The 18,129-nt window shown below is 38.6% G+C and overlaps 1 protein-coding gene across 4 annotated transcripts in view; it reads right to left on the bottom strand.

The window, feature by feature from the left end:
* Kras (KRAS proto-oncogene, GTPase) overlaps positions 1-4,402 on the bottom strand; it is a 38,212-nt gene extending 33,810 nt beyond the window's left edge. For 3 of the 4 annotated variants that reach the window (XM_078015064.1, XM_078015062.1, XM_078015063.1), the window contains exons 1-2: positions 4,250-4,383; positions 443-564 (exon numbers count right to left, since the gene is read on the bottom strand). In XM_078015064.1, coding sequence (XP_077871190.1) covers positions 443-553 — 111 coding nt within the window. In that variant the 5' untranslated portion in view covers positions 554-564; positions 4,250-4,383. Of the gene's footprint in view, positions 1-442; positions 565-4,249 lie in introns of all 4 variants that reach the window. The other variant, XM_078015061.1, reaches the window with a different exon arrangement.
* Between the last annotated feature and the right edge of the window lie 13,727 nt (positions 4,403-18,129).

Raw genomic sequence — 18,129 nt, 5'->3', positions numbered from 1 at the left:
GCATCAGGTAGCACTAATTAAGTTAAAAAGTATCAACCGTCAAATAATCACATTTTACAAGTAAAATTCAATCTAACTTCTATATAACTTTGAAACAAGAAACCTATAAAAATAAAAGTTATATTTAAAAAATGACTTTAAGGTACACATAGAATGTAAATTCACATCTTCACCTTCTCACAAAACTCTCAAACACAATTCCAATCAACATGTACATTAGCTGTCAGAGTGAATATCATGGACCTTAATATTCTCCACCATAGACTCCCAAGAGGAGCAGGTTATATATAACCCAAGGACATAGGAAATCCAAGGATGTTTCAGGTAATAAATTTCACTATAATTATCCTGTAATCATTACAAAAATGATCATAGAAACTTCTTTTGGTACCAAAGAATGGTCCTACACAAGTAATTTGTATAATATTAAAACAAGGTTTACCTCTATTGTAGGATCATATTCATCCACAAAGTGATTCTGAATTAGCTGTATCGTCAAGGCACTCTTGCCTACGCCACCAGCTCCAACTACCACAAGTTTATATTCAGTCATTTTCAGCAGGCCTTATAATAAAAATAATGAAAATTGACTAAATTAGAATGTGAAGATGCATGGAGGTTAATACTCTATCAATACCTTTTAATACAAACTCACCTTTATACAGAAACTATTCGGAAATTCAATGATGAAAACTTAAGTTGACTACAGATATGCATTCTAAGGAATTATACTTCATTCACAAACTACCTCATCAACACTTAAGAAAAATGCACACAGAATACATGGTCAGTTTTTTATTTTATATTCAGAAGGATATTCTGTCTAAACAACTAGATTCTTATTCTGTAGCAACTAATGGTTTTCAAAGGAACACATCCCAACTTTCCTAAGCACAAATATTTCACATGGTGCTCTATATCCCACTGACACACCCACACAAACTTGCTGACAGCTGTCCCCACTTCTATACTAGCTGTATTCCTAGTTGACTGGCCTCTAAGTTAGAAGTAGATGAGCCAAGACTATCTTTGTTGGAGGCAACAGCTATAGAAAACTTTTTAATAGCTTCATCCGAATAGTTCTTCTGGATAAGTACCAAAATTACATGGAGTCTAGTGTCAAAGTTAGACTGTGTCATAAGGAAATAAAAATTTGGACACTGAAGCAATATCTGATGACATTTTAATCTTTAAAATATCTGCAGGGAAGAACAAATGTAAAAACCAGGAGAATTTTGGATTAACTATTCAGTGCACGTGATCTGATCATCAATCATAATATAAAATCCTCAATGTTAGTGCTGAAAAATATCACTTTTGAATGAAAAATGACTGAATAAAATTCAGAGATTAAACACTGCTTTCAATAAGGAAAAAACCTATGAAGATGTAAGGGAATATTTCTCAGTATCAACCTGACTTTTACTCTGCTTTTGATACATCCTCCCTCAACAGGTTCCATAAACTTGACAATTTGTAGAGTTAACAATCACAAGATGAAGATTTTTTTTAGTCACATAGTTTAAACTTTTTGAAAATAACAAATTTTAATCCTCTTTCCCCAATATAATATAGTATTATAAATAAGAAGTGAAATGCAGAAAGAATGGCAGTAAATGCACAATTATTATAAAATAAGTTCCAGATCAATGAATTGTATATGTTTTAGATAAACACTAAATGATGCAGCATGATATTTAAGAAATACAAAGAATTATCCAAATAGGCATCATGGAAAAAGAAATGTTTTTTCAAGGCACTAATCTCCTCACCTTACTCCTAATCCCCCTCAGAAAGAGCACTACAGGCTCAAAACTATTCTATCACAGACTTAGTGTACAGTTCCTTTTTCTACTCTGCCCCACCTATCCTTACATGCTGATTTTCTGCAACCACGATGACAGCTAGTACAAATGCATCTTACCCTGTTTGCCCCATGTTTCATTCCAAATGTTGGCCATGGCAAATGGGAGAAATGAGGAGAATCAAATCAAAATGTGGCCTCTAGTTCCCTGCCAACTTCACCTCCCAAAACTGTTTGGACAGCCTACAACCGGAACCTCTGGGTTTCCTACAACTTTTGGGAAGAGGGTCCTAGAAATCAAAACTGTTTTTCACTATCATTCTTTCACAAGTGTCTAGTAGAGTTTTCCAGGCTGTGTGATCACAATAGATTGAATGCAGATGCAGATATGAAAATACAGATGTCTCCCATTAAGGCACATAATTAAACAGATTTGCTAACGTGTGAAACAATGCCACTCTTCTCACTAATTTTGGTTTTGCTTTGGAAAATTTACTTTTCATAAAAATTTTATTCATGCTACCAAGAAATGGGCTTATTATTTATACTTCTAAATAAATTAAAACAAATTTTATAATTGTTTATTAATATGGTAAATATTGGTAAACAAATCAAATATTTTTGAGAACCTCAATTTTAAAGAATGTAAAGAGGTTAAGATCAAAAGTTTGCTAGTTTAGGATATGCTGAGGATAGACACTGAATTAGAAATTAGCTGTATATGCCCATGTAAGCAAAGTGACACAAGCCTTCTAGTCTACTTGTTTATGTAGTTGGGGGATGGGGGCTTGATTCAGGTTTTTAAAACCAAGTAATATTTAAATCCACTAGAAGGAGCTGGGTTTCAAAGTAGTCTTACTGAAGAAAGATCTTAGACCAGAAAGGGTCTCCTTACCCCAAGTTTAGAAAAATAGCTAGGGGTGTAACTGGGACTGGAACCCAATAATTTTGTTTAAAAAAAAAAAAAAAACTTTTGTTATAAAACTAAACTACCATCAACCTATCATCTCTTACTACCAAGAAGCTATGGATGGCTTGTGGCATTAAGTTTATTTGATGTCTACAATCTATCATGTGTAGGAGTCAGCATTTTGGATCTTAGTCACTAAGAGTAACACTAATCATAAGGTTAATTCTGAGATAAACATTATGAACATACTTTTTCCTTTTATAATTTCTTTTTAAATGTTTTTTCATTACAAATATAACATGTCACATTATAACAATTAGAAAATCATTATAATGAGTTTAACCCCTTGCTTTGATGGTTATCAAAATGTAACAATGGTGGCTTAGGAATTCAGCTGTAACATGCATTGGCCTTCCAGAATTTCTTTCAGATAGTTAGCTGGTCAAATGCTACAATTAATTCCTCTTTTAAGTTTTAAAAATCGTGTGAACACTATTTAGAAGTACTGTAACTCTTGGGATAGGGAGCAAATTTGTAAGAATGAAGGTAATGTAGAAGAGATGGAAGGAAAGTACAAGAAAAGGCAAATTAAACTTCAAGTATTCTTTTAGCTATTGCTGTGTGCAACTCAGCTATCAAGGAAAAAGCTGTTTCTGCTGTTTGGGGTTTTTTTCTTCATGCGTTTTAACTTGACAAAAGCAAAATAGACCTTCTGGGATTAACTTTTTCCTTTATACTGTGGGTCACAGGCTTTACACACAGGGTGTTGGCCACCTGTTCTTCCACCACCATCTCTACCTCCACCTCCTCCTTTGTGGCCACAGCAATGTCACAGCCCATAGGTGGGGGAGGGGAGCAGTCTGGAACTCGGCGGCAGATGCATTTTTTTTCCAAACACAATAACCTCAAACAGTGTTCTCTAAGCACTTTACTATGCTCTTCCCAAACAGACCTCCTCAACGACCCCACAACATCCCCCTACGTTGAAAAGGACCATTACCCGTCCAGTCTGCGCTCAAGGGAGAAGTTTATACCCAGTCGGAGAGATGCTAGATGCAGCAGAGAAGGCGGTACTGGGCAGGGAGGAAGAGGTGCGGGAGCGGCTAGGGGGAGAGGGAACGACGATGAGGGGGAGGGGAGGCTGGAGCACAGCGGGTAACGTCCACCGCACCCGACTGCCCCAAGGGGCAGCCCTCTCGACCGCGAGTTTCTACCCCGCAGCCTCCAGCTGCGGCTCTCGGGGAGGAGGAAGGAAGGGGTTCCCCGTCCAGGAAGCAGCACGAGCGGCGGCTGCCTCTAGCCTCACCCTCCTCAGCCCCGCACCGCCCATTCCTCACTACCCGCGTCGCCGCGTCCCCGCGCCTCCCTCTGCAGACTGCCCCAGCCCTGCCTGCCCACCGATGCCCAGTGCCCCACGCCGGCTGCCTGCCCCTCCCGGGACCCCTAATTCATTCACTCGTCGCCGGCCCCACCCGGCGCCGGCGAGGAGGGTCGGGACCCGGGTAGGGGCCCAGGAGGGGCGGTCCGCGCCCTACCTCTCTCCCGCACCTGAGAGCCGCCGAGCCTCTGGCCCCCGCCGCCGCCTTCAGTGCCCGCGCCGCGCTCGCTCCCAGTCCGAAATGGCGGGGGCCGTGAGTACTGGCCGAGCAGCCGCCGCCGCCGCCGCCGCCGCCGCCGCTGCCGCCACCACCACCACTGCTGCCTCCGCCGCCGCGGCCGCCGCCTAGGGAAATCGAGCCCCGAGCACACAGATGAGTTCGGGCCGGGCGGCCGCAGAGGGCAGAGCTATCGATGCGTTCCGCGCTCGACTCCTCTTCAGACGGGCGCACGGGAGGGAGCGGCTGAGGGCGGTGTGGGAAGAGCGAGAAGAGGCGGCTGAGAGCGCCGCTGGGGAGGAGAAGGGGGCCGGACCAGGCCTGGCGGGCGGAGGTGGAGCGGGGGCCGGCCTGCGGAGGAAGGAATGGCTGGGTGGCGGAGGGTGGGAGCCGGGGGGCCGGGAGCAAGCCTGGGCGGCGCCTCGGCAGAAGGAGGTGCTGCCAGGCCCACGCGGAGGCCCGCCCCCGGGCTGTCGCCGCAAGCAGACCCCGCAGCGGCGCACTCCGACCCGCACGACCGCGCGCGCGACCCCACCGAGAGACTGTAGCCGGGTGGCTGCACTGCTGTTTCGTCTACACTGAGGAGCCACGAAAATCTCGCCACCCCCAGGGTCAGCCTGCACTTGTGCACATTCATTTACAATCATTTACTGCACGTAAATAAACATGCAGTCACCAAAGGTGGGAGATGACTTCGCTGGCCTGGGGAGAGCTTAGGCGGACAATTCCCCAACCCGGGGCTTACTAAGGGCCGCCTGAGTATTATCGGCCACAGAGCTGAGAATCTAGCCCAGGCCCAAAACAAACGCGACAAATCCTTTCTTCGCTAATCTTGGGATGGGACGGGGGTCTTCTTAATTCTGTTGTTATTCTTCTGGGTATTTTGAAGCCATCACACGACCTCTAACCAGGGACCAGGGTGTGTACCTACACCCCCTGGGAGCACAAGCCAAAGGCAATTTTTTTTTTTTTTAAGTAGACATGCCCTTGATAGTATAGACCTGCGGAGAGTCATTCAGGCATTAATTAGAAGACAGATTAATAAGTTAACATTCAAGGAGTTAAGACATTAAACGGGGGGGGGGGGGGAATGTGTGACAATTAAACGTGTTCGTATTACCAGAGTTTGCATTAATAAACTACCCGGAAATTCATTTGGAAGAGTTTTAAAGATTGAGGCCTGGCAAACTAGCCCTATACCAAATATGACCACCCATCTCTGCCTCTACTTCCAATTCTATCACTCTAGCCCACATCATAAACCAACAATGAAACAGTTATTTTAAATCCCAGATATTAAGTTTGCTAACCAAGCCTTTACATCAACTGTCACCCTTTTTTTCTACCCTTGTATGGGCTACAAGACTTCTTCAAGCCTCCCTCTCCTAGCACCAGATGGGAGGCAGAAGAGACAAGCTGAAGACAGGGAAGGGAAAAGAATGTGCCTACTCCATGTCAAGTATTTGCTAAATGTTTTGCACATATCATCTTATTTAATTATTACAATAACCTCATGACTTAGAATAATTTTCACTATTTTACAGATGAAGTAAGAAATTTAATTACCTTAAAAGTTGGACAAGTTCACAGTTATGGAGCCTTCATGTCAAATCATTTCCACTCTGCTCCCAACTCCCAAGTGCCTCCCATCCCACTTAACATAAAAGCAAAAGTCTTCTCAAAATACTGCATGGATTTTCTTATTTATGTGATGTGCCCTACCCTCTTATTTTTTCTGAACTCTTAACCTAGTATTCTTCCTTCCTTACTACCATATTTATACACTAGTTCCTGGCCATTACCTGAAAATATCAGGCAGGTTTTTTTTTTTCTCAGGGACTATGCATTTGCTGCCTCTCTGTCACTATATATACACAAAGCCTCCTCTGTCACCTACTTTAAGTCTTTTTCAAATGTGATTTTTTCTTTGTTTTTAATCATTTGTCAGCTCTCTCTCTTTTTTTTTTTTTTTTTACATTTGTTTTATCTATGTATTTTTGTGCGGTGCTGAGCATGGAATCCAGGGCCTCATAGGTGCTAGGCAACCACTGAGATACAACCCCAGCTGCGAATGAGATCTTTTTTAATGATCATCTTTGATACTGGAATACCACACACACACACACACACACACACACACACCAAATACTGCCTCTCTTCCTGCTTTATTTTCCTCCACAGCACTCATCACTTTCTAAAATACTAATGTGTTTAGTTTGCTTTCTAATGGCTCTTGCATTTCTCATACCAGAATGTAAACTCTGCAAGGGCAAGGATTTTTGTCTGTTTTATTTACTGCTAAATTTTCATTGCCTGTGACACTTCTCTAACACAAATATGGGACTTAATAAAAATTTATGGAATGTTGAATGAATCTATATACCTTCCTTCTGAACCGTGTGATTCAAAGTCTTTAGAGTGCTTTAAACCACTCAAGTCACTTTCTAATAAACCATACTCTTTGCAGACTAGAAAAGCATCTGATACATAATAGGTACAATGAATTTTTGTTGAAAGGAATGAATTTGTACCTACTTACAAGTAGGTTGCTTTGTAGCCATTCTTCAGCATAAATCACAGATATATATATATATATATTGTGTGTGTGTGTGTGTGTGTGTGTGTGTGTGTGTGTGTGTGTGTAAGTGACAGTGTTGGGATTGAACCCAGGGCCTTACTTCTATAATAGGCAAGACTTTACCAAGTGAGCTATATCCCAGCTCTATTTTGTGCAACTTTGAGTATATGGTAAGCTCTCATTTTTCTCTTAGAGCTGCAAATAATGATCTTGTAGTACGTGGTGTTTCATAAACCTTCAGAGGAGTACAACATAAGGGAAAAGCTGTATATAGCACTTTTATGCTGATTATAAAAGTTCTCACATTAGCAGAAATCTAATCCATCCACATATTCTCAGTTATCATTATGCTCATAATTCCTAAAGTGAGTCTGCATCCCACTGTTTGTGTTATGCTCCCTACTGCCCAGCTTTGACCTCATGCTTTTTCTACTACCACAGAAATTTGTACATTCAGTCCTGGGTGTTTTCTCAAAAGCAGCAGATTTCCCCTGCCCCATAACTTTCTCTTTCTTTTCTCAACACAGAACTTACAAACTGTGGGTCTCAGGGGAAGTGCTTCCTGAATCACCTGCCATGTTTACAAAAATGCAAGTTCCTAGGCTCCTCACCTAGATATTCCATTTGGTTGGTGTCAGGTGGATCAGAAATAATTTTCTTTCTTTCTTTCTTTCTTTCTTTCTTTCTTTCTTTCTTTCTTTCTTTCTTTTCTTTTCTTTTCTTTTCTTTTCTTTTCTTTTCTTTTCTTTTCTTTTCTTTCTGGGATTGAACCCAGGGGCACTCAACTACTGAGCCATATCACCATCCGTTTTTTATTTAGAGACAGGGTCTTGCTAAGTTATTTAAAGCCTCACTAAGTTGCTGAGACTGGCTTTGAACTTGCAATCCTCCTGCTTTAGTCTCCTGAGCCACTGGTATCACAGGTGTGCACCATCATGCCTGGCAGAGATCTTCATTTTTAACAAATCATATGCTTCTAAACTGGCAATTAATCTGCATATCAACAAACTGTTATCTAGATACTAAAGATCTTGGTGGCTGCCTTTCTACTGTCTTTTAGGGTTCTTCTTCCTCAAATCTAGAGGCTGCATTGAATGGTCTCTCTGGCTCTCCCCTTCTGTTCTCTCCTCAAGAACAAGCACATAGGCCTAAACTGTGATCACAATGGGAAAAAGAATAGGTTATAACAAGTATAATGGAATTCTGGGTTTGCTATACAACAAAACTCTAGTTTCTAGCCTCTACTGTTAGACTTTTTTAGAAAGGCAGCTACAAACACACAAACACATGTGAACAACCCTTTCGTCTGCTTTACGAAGAACACACTGGCCCTTTCCTTTATGGAATATCCTCTTCTACAATTAAATTAGAATTAAAGTCCAAACAACAGGAATATCCTTTTATGAGGTATGAAATGTCAGGCCACACTCAGGATACTGCAAATGCTGAGGATTTATTTTGAAAAATAAATGAAAATACCTTAGAAAATCTTATCATCAGCCAGAAAACTGATGTTTGGTCCAAGCAATTGTACATTTTGTGATCCAGCATTGAGCTCTGGTACTTCACTTCTCCCCTCTTTAGTAAGTATCTATTTCCTGTAACTCTAGTAATTCTGTTCATGAATCAGCATCTCTCTGATGCTTTTTTCATATAGTATCTGCTTCTGCTGCTATCTGTGCTTTGTGTCTACTTTCTGTAACCTACATACAGACTCTGTCTTTCATTCACTGTTGTATTAGCTTTTATGACGGTGACAAAATACCTGAGCAAAACAACTTAGATGTGGAAAATTTATTTTTGCTCATGGTTCCAGAGGTTTTAATCCAAGGTCAGCTGGCACCTTTCTTTGGACCTGGGGTGAGACAGAACATTGTAGGGAAAGATACTGGAGGAGTAAAACTATTCATCTCACGGCAGCCAGAAGGCAGAGAAAGAGGATGGAGCCAAGGACAAGATAAAGTTCCCAAAGGCGTTTTCCCAAGGACCCACTCACTTCAACTGAGTTTTACCTCCCAAATAAGTAATATAATTATAAAATATAATTTTATAAATTGAATAAAATTATAACAAAACTTCAGGCCTATCTCTTCCCTATCTCTTCATAGTCACTTTATTCTCATTTAGTCAATTTCCTGGACCATTTTAAATGAATAGCCTGTAATTATTGCAAATGTCTGTCTACAACCAAATTCCTCATCTTACTCTTCTAAGCTAATTTCTTTTCTTAGTTCTTTCATCTCACCTAAGTGGCATCATGGTCCTTCAAAAACAATTACATTTGAACACTTAATTTTTAATTCACTCCCCATTCAGATTGGTTACAACTCTTTCAAGTATACTTTCAAAGTATTTTCTCATTTCTGCGTCTTCTACATTCTTTCTTTCAAGGATACATTTTTATCGCCAACTACATTCATAGCTACCTTCCCTACCTCCTCCCTTTCTTCTTTTCAATTCAGACCATACGCTATTGCCAAATTAATCTTTCTCATGCATATCTTTCATCATTATCAAACATTTACTCTGCACTTACTCCATATAGGCTGCACATACACAGGATATAAATTTTAAAGGTACAAACATTTATAAGCTAAGTACCTAATAAATACCTAAAGATGATGAATACCTAGAAATTACAGGGAGAAATGATTGCTGGTCTCAGTTAAGCCTTCACTAAGACTTAATGTTGCTTACAAATCTTTTGTAACTTCTTATATCCAGCTGAATTAAGTCCAAATCCTTGGTATGCAACTTTTGGGAATAGCCATAGTCAGACACAATTCCAACCCTGTGACTTCCCAACTTCTCAAAGCAAATGCTCTCCTTCCCTCAAGTGAATCCCCTATCTGCCTTGAAAATAGAATAACATATGTTTCTGCTCTTTTTTTTTTTTTTAGCTAGCACCTTTTGCCTCTCTCTTTGCCAAAATTCTTTTTCATTAAAGATCTAGTCCTACCTTCTCTATAAAGCCTCTGTTAATTATGCTGACTCTTTTTTTCTCCATTATTTTATATGAGTTAATGACAACACCCTGAGTAAAATTTAGTAAAATTTTGCCTAGAGGCAAAGAGCTGTACCTCAGGTGTGTGAACCCTACCCACCCATACCAGCCTACTTCACTGCAATTACTCAATAACTACATGAATACACATAATGCTCTTATCAGCAAGGTAAACATGATGAAAGAAATGTTTGAGGAAGATTAGAATGGCAGCTACATGAGGAAAGGTCAGAAGGAAAAAAGACTTCAGGTAAGGTATTTTGTGAATAGCAATAGCAGTGCCTGTTAGCAGTGGAAATGGTTCACTGACTTAATTTAGTAGTCCTATGAGCTAGAACAAATTCATCAGTGTCTGCAAGCTTCAAGTATAAGGATGGAGTAACAGTTGCTATAAAACTCTTCCTATGAACTAGACAAACTTTCTATACTATTTTAAACAACTAAATCGATTCCATATCTGTCCACTTGTTGTCTTCTGCACTCCTACCACTTTAGTTCCCCAGGGGAACAGTCAGCTACTAACAGGTCTCCTTGCTTCTGTCCTTGTTCCTCCCCTTGAAGCAGCTGGACTGATTCTTATACAAGTGCAAATGGTTACATGAACAGATCAAAATTTTCAATGGCTTCTCATTGAACTCAGAATAAAATTCAAACTCCTTCAAACCAATTCATCACTAAGTTTGTGCCTATTCTTTTTCATACCATGTAGGATCCTTGTGCTCACTAGGCTACAACTACACTGACCACCTTTTTCTTCCTAGTGCATACCAAGCTCACTCCCTCCTTTGCCCTGAACTGACAGTTTTATCAGTGAATTCTGCTCCTGCCAGAGAGCCTCTTTTAGTTTTTCTTATTTCAGTTGATCTACCACTATTTCACTGAGAGCTCCCCAACATGTGATATAAATCAGCACTCCCCACTCAATATATTCCCTAATTTCTACATTTCCTAATCTTTCTTTAATAAGGAGGCTTCTTTTATTCTTTTACTGAATGCTTTTCATATCCGAATCTCGCTGATCATTTATTTGTTTGTCTGTTTCCTCTTGTGGAATATAAATTTTATAAGCCAGGGACCACTGAATCCTCAAGGACCAGAGAGAAAAATATCATGTAGAAGTCACTTACTTAACTTATAAATTGCTATAAGGATAATAGGACTAAAAATTCACTCTAAATGAAGACCCTGCAAGTTACTTTCAATCTCTCACTTTTGTTCAATGTACATAATGCAATAGAACTTCATTTAGTATTTCTTTAATTTTTGAGAATATAAAAAATCAGAAGTATTTTAAAAAACCATTTCCTTCTCGTTTCCCCCAAATTGTTTTAATTTATTATGTACTAGTTACAAGCCTGATTTTTCTAATTTTTGTTTCTTCTCCCTAATCACACTTAAGGGAGTGAGGTGCTTCTATCCCATTCATGGTAATGCGAAAGTATAAGTTGTCATGTACTACATGACAACTTATTCAATTAACAATGGGCCAAATAGATGAAGTATATAGATAGATAGCCTGGGCATGTTGTAGGCTATTCCATCTGGGTTTGTGTAAACATGCTCTATGATGTTCTAACAAAGATGAAATCATAATGATGCATTTCTTAGAATGTATCCCCATCATCAAGTGAAACATGACTGTAGAGCTCTATTTGTGTGCATCAATTCAAAATTCTGGAGTCTAGGGATACTAACTCTTTGGAAACAGGTTTCCTATTTAGAATCTATATTCCCTCAGTTGAATGAAGCAAGTTACTGTTGGCTAAACTCATCTAAACTCTATGGACGACTGTTCTGCTTTGTCAAATAACTTATTTTATCAGGGCTGTGAATGTAGAGACATTGTAAATGAAAATATAAATGGCTATTTTACTTTATTCTGAATTCTTTTCATGAATAAGTCTAATGTCTACATAAAATAATTGGATCCTTAATGTATCCTCCAACTTCAGCAAACCTAAACTTTATGATTTGTCACAGGCCCTTAAGGAGGCCAATCAGTTAAACTGATATGTAACACTTTTCTTATTCATTCACTCTTCAATTAGTATTTGTTGAGTACTTCTTACTTGCCAGAAACTGTTTGGATACCTGAGGTGCATTGATGCATAAAACAAAAATCTCTACTCTGTTGGATCTCTATTCTAAAGCAGTGGTCTTCAGACTTTTTGATTTCAGGATCCTCTTCCAAAATTAAACCACATGTTGACATATTATTATGGAAATAACTGCTTTTCTGAAAAATTGTGAGACTAGCATTGTCTTTTTTTCTTTTCTTTTTTTTTTTTTGGTAGTACTGGTAATCTAATCAAAGGGTGATTAACCACTACAATGAGCTACACCCCAGACTTTTTTTATTTTTCATTATGAGACAGGATTTTGCTAAGTTGCTCAGGCTGGGCTTTAACTTGGGATTCTCCTGCCTCAGCCTCCTGAGAAGCTGGGATAATGGCATGTGACACTATGCCCAGCTGGCATTATCTTTTTAAAACAGCTTGAGATTCCATTCACATGACATATGTTCATCCACTTATGTTGCCCAGTCTGGTCTCAAATTCCTTGGCTCAAGTGATCTTCCTGCCTCAGCTTCTAGAGCAGCTGTAACAATAGAGTCCACAAGACTGTGCCAGGCTAATTGACCCATTTAAAGTGCATGATCTAATGTTTTTTTAGTATGTTCAAAGAATCATACAACTATCACGACAATCAATTTTAGAACAATTTATCATCCAAAAAAGAAACTATGTAACCTGGTCAGCAGTCATTCCCTCATTACCCACTCCTCTCATTTCCTCACCACTTATTCTCCCTGCCCAGCCTCCCGTACTCACTTATCTACTTTCTATTTGCTTCTTGTGGACACTTAAAAATATTCCTCCTATCTAACTGTAATTATATATCCTCTGATAAACACCTCCCTATTCCCCATCCCCCAAGCATCCCAGCCTTTAGGACCACCATTCTACTCTCTTCTTCTATGGGATCAGCTTTTTAAAATTCCATATATATGTGAGATCATGTGCTATTTGTCTTCTGTATCTAGCTAATTTCTCCTCCAGGTTCATCCATGTTGTCATAAATGAGAGGGTTTCATTCCTTTCTATTAGTACTCCACTGTATATACACCACATTTTCTTTGTTCATACATCCATTGGTGATCACTTAGGCTGATCTCAATTCTTGGCTATGTATATATATATATATATATATTTTTTTTTTTGCTTGTACATCAGAGCCAAATGTTATAAATACCAATAAGAATTAGCTTTTCCAAAAAACTTTTTCAGAAAAGAGTAAACCCTTGTTAGAGAGCATCTATTGATAATGGTCATCAGGATAAAAATTGCTAAGATAACACAGATACCCAAATGCTATACTTTCTTGCGCTAATTGAAAACTTTTGGATTTAGGTTAGTCTGTGTTCTGAAGATGGTGAAGTACTTACAATTACTAATTAATTGAACTTTCCTGCTTCTTCCCTTTCTGGATTCCTTCTTGCCTACCTTCCTGTCTTCTTTCTTTCTCTCTTTCCTTTCTTACTTCATGAAGAAAAAAAAAAAAAGCAACCAAACTATGAAACTGCTCAGACTTAATTTGATCACTAAGTCTTGGCCAGCTGCATGAAGCACCCAGCTCTCAGGACATTATCACCTAAGTCACCTCACACTCATTATATTCTATCCACTCACATCCCGTTTTCGGTAGACACTACATCTTTGTTGAGGATCGAACCCAGGCCACACGCATGCCAGGCGAGCGCGCTACCACTTGAGCCACATCCCCAGGCCAAGAGCTTCTCATCTTATTCAAAGATAAAGCTCTCAAATGATCTACAAGGGGCCCCCTTGCCTTCTAATTGCACACCTGCTCTTCTTCCCCTTAGGATCTTCTGTTGCCACATTGGCTTCTTGTTCTGTGAACATACCAGGCAGTTGCCCACCTCAGGGCCTTAGTGCATGTTATTCTCCCTACCTGGAGAGTTCTTTCCTCAGAGAACCACATGATTTTTATTTCTCACCTTTTATAGTTCTTTGCCCAAATGCCATTTTCTCATTGAGGTCTTCCCTAACCATCTTATTTTTGAAAAAGTAACTTTTATTCCAGAACTTTCTCTTCCCTTTATCTGCATCCCTTTTTCCATAGAACTTATCACCATCTGTCACACAATATGTTTTACTCACAGTCTGTCTTCCTCAAACTAGAAATGAAGCTACGCAAGAGCTGGGATTTGTGTCTACTTTATTTGCTGTGGGTTTCCCATCAAGGACACATAATAGCACTAAAAAAAAAATTTGTTAAGTGAAAAAAATGAAGAAATCCTAAAATGCACTTTTATGTATCAAGATGAATAAGAATGTCACCAACCAAGAAAACATGTTAAAGTATAATAAATATCCATTTTCTGAAAATCATCTTGAAACAAACTATTCTGTCAACAAGCAAGGACAAATAGACATTCCATTCAGTGGTTTCTCTGGCTTCAAAATAGTCTGCAGCTTGTGTTGTTTTTTAAAAAATTAATGGTAGGACTATCAAAATGAATTCTGCTAATAAATAAAATTATGAGCAGAGTGCACATTCTCCTCATGATATAATGTGAGAGAACGAACTTAGGCATCTTTGAACCTATTTTTAATATTCCTTGTTTTCTCTTTATGGTGTAGAAACATTATTAGCCTGAAATAAATTTTAACAAAACAAAATAGAAATTCTCAACAACAAATCTAATTTTCTAAATGAAAATTTTGTTGTGATTAGGTATATTATGTATTATAAAACCCAAGAGCATACACTGTGCAATTTGTGTAATTTTAATAGAATTTGTAAAAATAAAAGTTCAGAAAAGGAAGTTAAGAATGAAGAACAGTAAGAGTCTATGCCTAACAGACTGGGAATGTGCACAAGTATGTGGGTGGTGGGGGAGTATGTCATGTGTGAAAAATGCTTGATGGTGATGGCATTATCAAGTCTATAGCTCTCAACTAAGCAAAGTGCTGAATGTGTTTACTTATGAGGACATTCATAAGTCATTTATAGCTCATGTTGAAGTACTTCCTACTCTATGGATGCAGTGACACACACCTATAATCCCAGCAACTCCAGATGCTGAGGCAGGTGGACTGCAGCTTATCCAGCTCCTGTCTCAAAATGAAAAATTTTTAAAAGGGCTGGGGTTATAGTTCAGTAGTAGAGTGCTCCTGGGTTCAATCCCCAGTACAACAAAAAGGAAAAAAATTACTTTGTACTCAAGTTGACTTTACAATTTTTAAATTCATGTTCAAAGTTATCTCTAGCACAGTGCTTCTCAAGATAGCTTGGATTATCTTGTGCTTTCTTGAGTGGGAGTAGCAGTCCATTCTTATAGGAATGTATTATTAATGTGATTATCCTCCACCATTTGTGTCCCAGAGAGAAAAGACTGAAAATCATTGGTTTGCCTCTTTTTCTAAGGAAAATCAGAAACCCTATAAATAGATAAAAAGAAGAAAGAAAAGCAAAGCTTTAATGCTATTATCAATAATCTTGTTGGACCATCTTTTTCAAATATTTCCAGTGTGAAACACTTGAAAATCAGTCATCATAAGCATGATTTCAGATAATTAGACACAGGCTGCTATGTTGCACATAAGTTCACAAGGTGAAATGTGAGTTTATAAAATTCCAAATAGTGCCATGTTTTGCATTGAGATATTAACTCAATACCCAAAGGTAGAATGCTTTTGATTTTCTTTCAAATCTAAGAATTCTCAGAGCATCTGGAGGGGAAAAAGCATTGCTTGTAAGAATATGAGACTGCTTTGATTTCAGTAACATCTCTATACAGAGTAGAAAACAATGCACGAAGTGGTTATTATTTTTCCTTATGTGCTGTGAAGAGACAAGCTGCTATGGAATGTGCATCTTGTATGCTATCTGTTTGCTATAAATTAAAGAAAGATGTGTAGTATTGCTGTGATACTGACTTACCATGAAGAGCTGTAATAAATAAGTAATGAAGATGTGTGTAAATGCAAGACAGTGACACAAATACTCAATAGTAATGATGAAAAGTGTGTGTAGTTTTATAATGATGATAATATACATTGTCACTCATGTATCCACTAGGTTCTTAATTGCTGCCCCCCACTATGATTTCTCTCTTCAAATCCATTTATACCATTTCCACATTAATCCTGTTGAAACACAATGTTGACATTCCTCTCTTGTTTAGAAATCATAAATGCCTACAGCATAAATACCTGCAGCATGAAGTTCAAACTTAAATCTGCTTTTCCAATCTCATTTGCACTAACAGTCCCCTTAGGGGCCTTTTTTAAACCTAAACATCTTAACTTTCTCACTGGTCTTAAACCTAAACGCCTTTACTTTCCAACTGGCCTGGCCACTGTAATTTTACTCACTCCCTGGAAGAATCCTGCTGCTAAGGATGTACTGCCTGAGTGTGTTTGTTGTGGTAGGAAGGGGCTTTTGTTTATTTATTTTTCCATATTTTTTATTGGTGAATTATAGTTGTACATAATGGTGGGATTGTTACATATTCATACATGAACACAATATAACAATATGATTTAGTTGATTTCATTAGGAGGGGTCTTTTGGACTACTTGGTGTCTACACCCAGTAGGCACTATCTAATTAATAGGAATATATTTTGAAGTTCTGCGGGGAAGTAAAAGAAAGAACAAAAAAGCATCTCAGTGGCAGAATCAAGTGAGAAAAGAACTTTGACCAAGACACTGTGGCTCAGAAGTTCTACCGAGCTGCTCAGTTAGCCATTGCTGACTGCTTACCTCAAGCAAAGCATCATCAGATGCTCCTTGTCCTACCTTTCTTTCACAGTGACTTAGCAACTTCCATCTCTGCTTTTAACTCCAACCACATCACCAACCAATTACTCGCTCTTCAAGGCTCATTCAAATTTCTGGAAGGTGAATTTGAATAAACAAACCATCTAATACTTAATACTATTGTGTTAAGCAGAACTCAGGACCCAAACACCAGAATTGGGATATAGGATGTATACATAAACAATTCTGAGGGCCTTGTCTTTGAAGGTAATCATATCAGAAAATTCAATTTCCCTATCAGATATAACTTTATTTTGGCCATATGTATTGTTTTGTAGTCCCTACTTGTTTATAAGCTCCTTGAAGAAATAACTGTGCTCCATTCATTTTTGCACCCTTCATAGAGAGTTGCTTAATCCTTGGCACAAAGTAAGTAGATGCTCAACAAAAATATGTTAATAGGCACCCAAATTATACACTGAATATAAATTATGAACTACCCAACAAAATGCTGCAAAATATAACCTGGAATTGGTTATTCTCCAAGATGGCTATACGTTCTTAGCAACAGTCACATTTAAATAGTTTCATAGTTCTCAACTACAATTCTACACAGAAGGGTGCAAAGCCAATACCAAAGATGGGGATAAAGGTGGGGATAATTTGTCAATTTGCTTTTTTATCTCCTGTAGAACAGTTTTATAAGATGTCACTGAAGCCTAGGGGCCCTACATATACAAGAAAGCTGAAATACCAAGTGGTGTTTTAAACTTGTTAGAAAAGAATTTCAGGGTGGAGCAAGGAGATGAAACAAAGTTTATATCCATAAATGCATTTCTAGTCTCCTCTGATTTGGCAGCCATCCAGAGGGGCCAAACAAAGATGTAGATGATATTTGTTTAACAGAAAAGATTTACTAATACATTTTCTATTTTACTTTTTTCCCTATGAATTATTTGTTGTTTCTCCTTTTTTAAATATATATATCTTATAGTTTGTATTTCTAGGTAGCAGAGCTATGTTTATATAAACAATAATTTTGTATTTATTCTCTCTCTCTCTCTCTCTCTCTCTCTCTCTCTCTCTCTCTCTCTCTCTCTCTCTCTCTTTGGGAGGGGGTCAGGAGGGTTGAATCCAGGGATGCTTTACCACTGAGTACACCCCCATCCCTTTATATTTTGAGATGGGGCCTCACCAAGTTGCTGAGGCTGCTTCAGACCTGTGATCCTCCTTCTTTATTTGTCTAACACAAATTATCCATAATTGTACCTTCTCATGTTTTTGATATGTGCATAATTCCTTTAGTAATGATTCTTTCCTGAAAAACACCAATAGAGATAAGTCCATAAAAAATGTAAAATGTTTATGTAAAATCTCATTTTACTTTCAAATAACTTATCAAATATGAATGCTTTCATTTATTTGCTTTTGCTGCCTGATTACCTCCATG

The sequence above is a fragment of the Ictidomys tridecemlineatus genome, chromosome 6, assembly GCF_052094955.1.
Source record: "Ictidomys tridecemlineatus isolate mIctTri1 chromosome 6, mIctTri1.hap1, whole genome shotgun sequence".
NCBI lineage: Eukaryota > Metazoa > Chordata > Mammalia > Rodentia > Sciuridae > Ictidomys > Ictidomys tridecemlineatus.
This window is presented reverse-complemented; position numbering and strand designations above follow the sequence as displayed.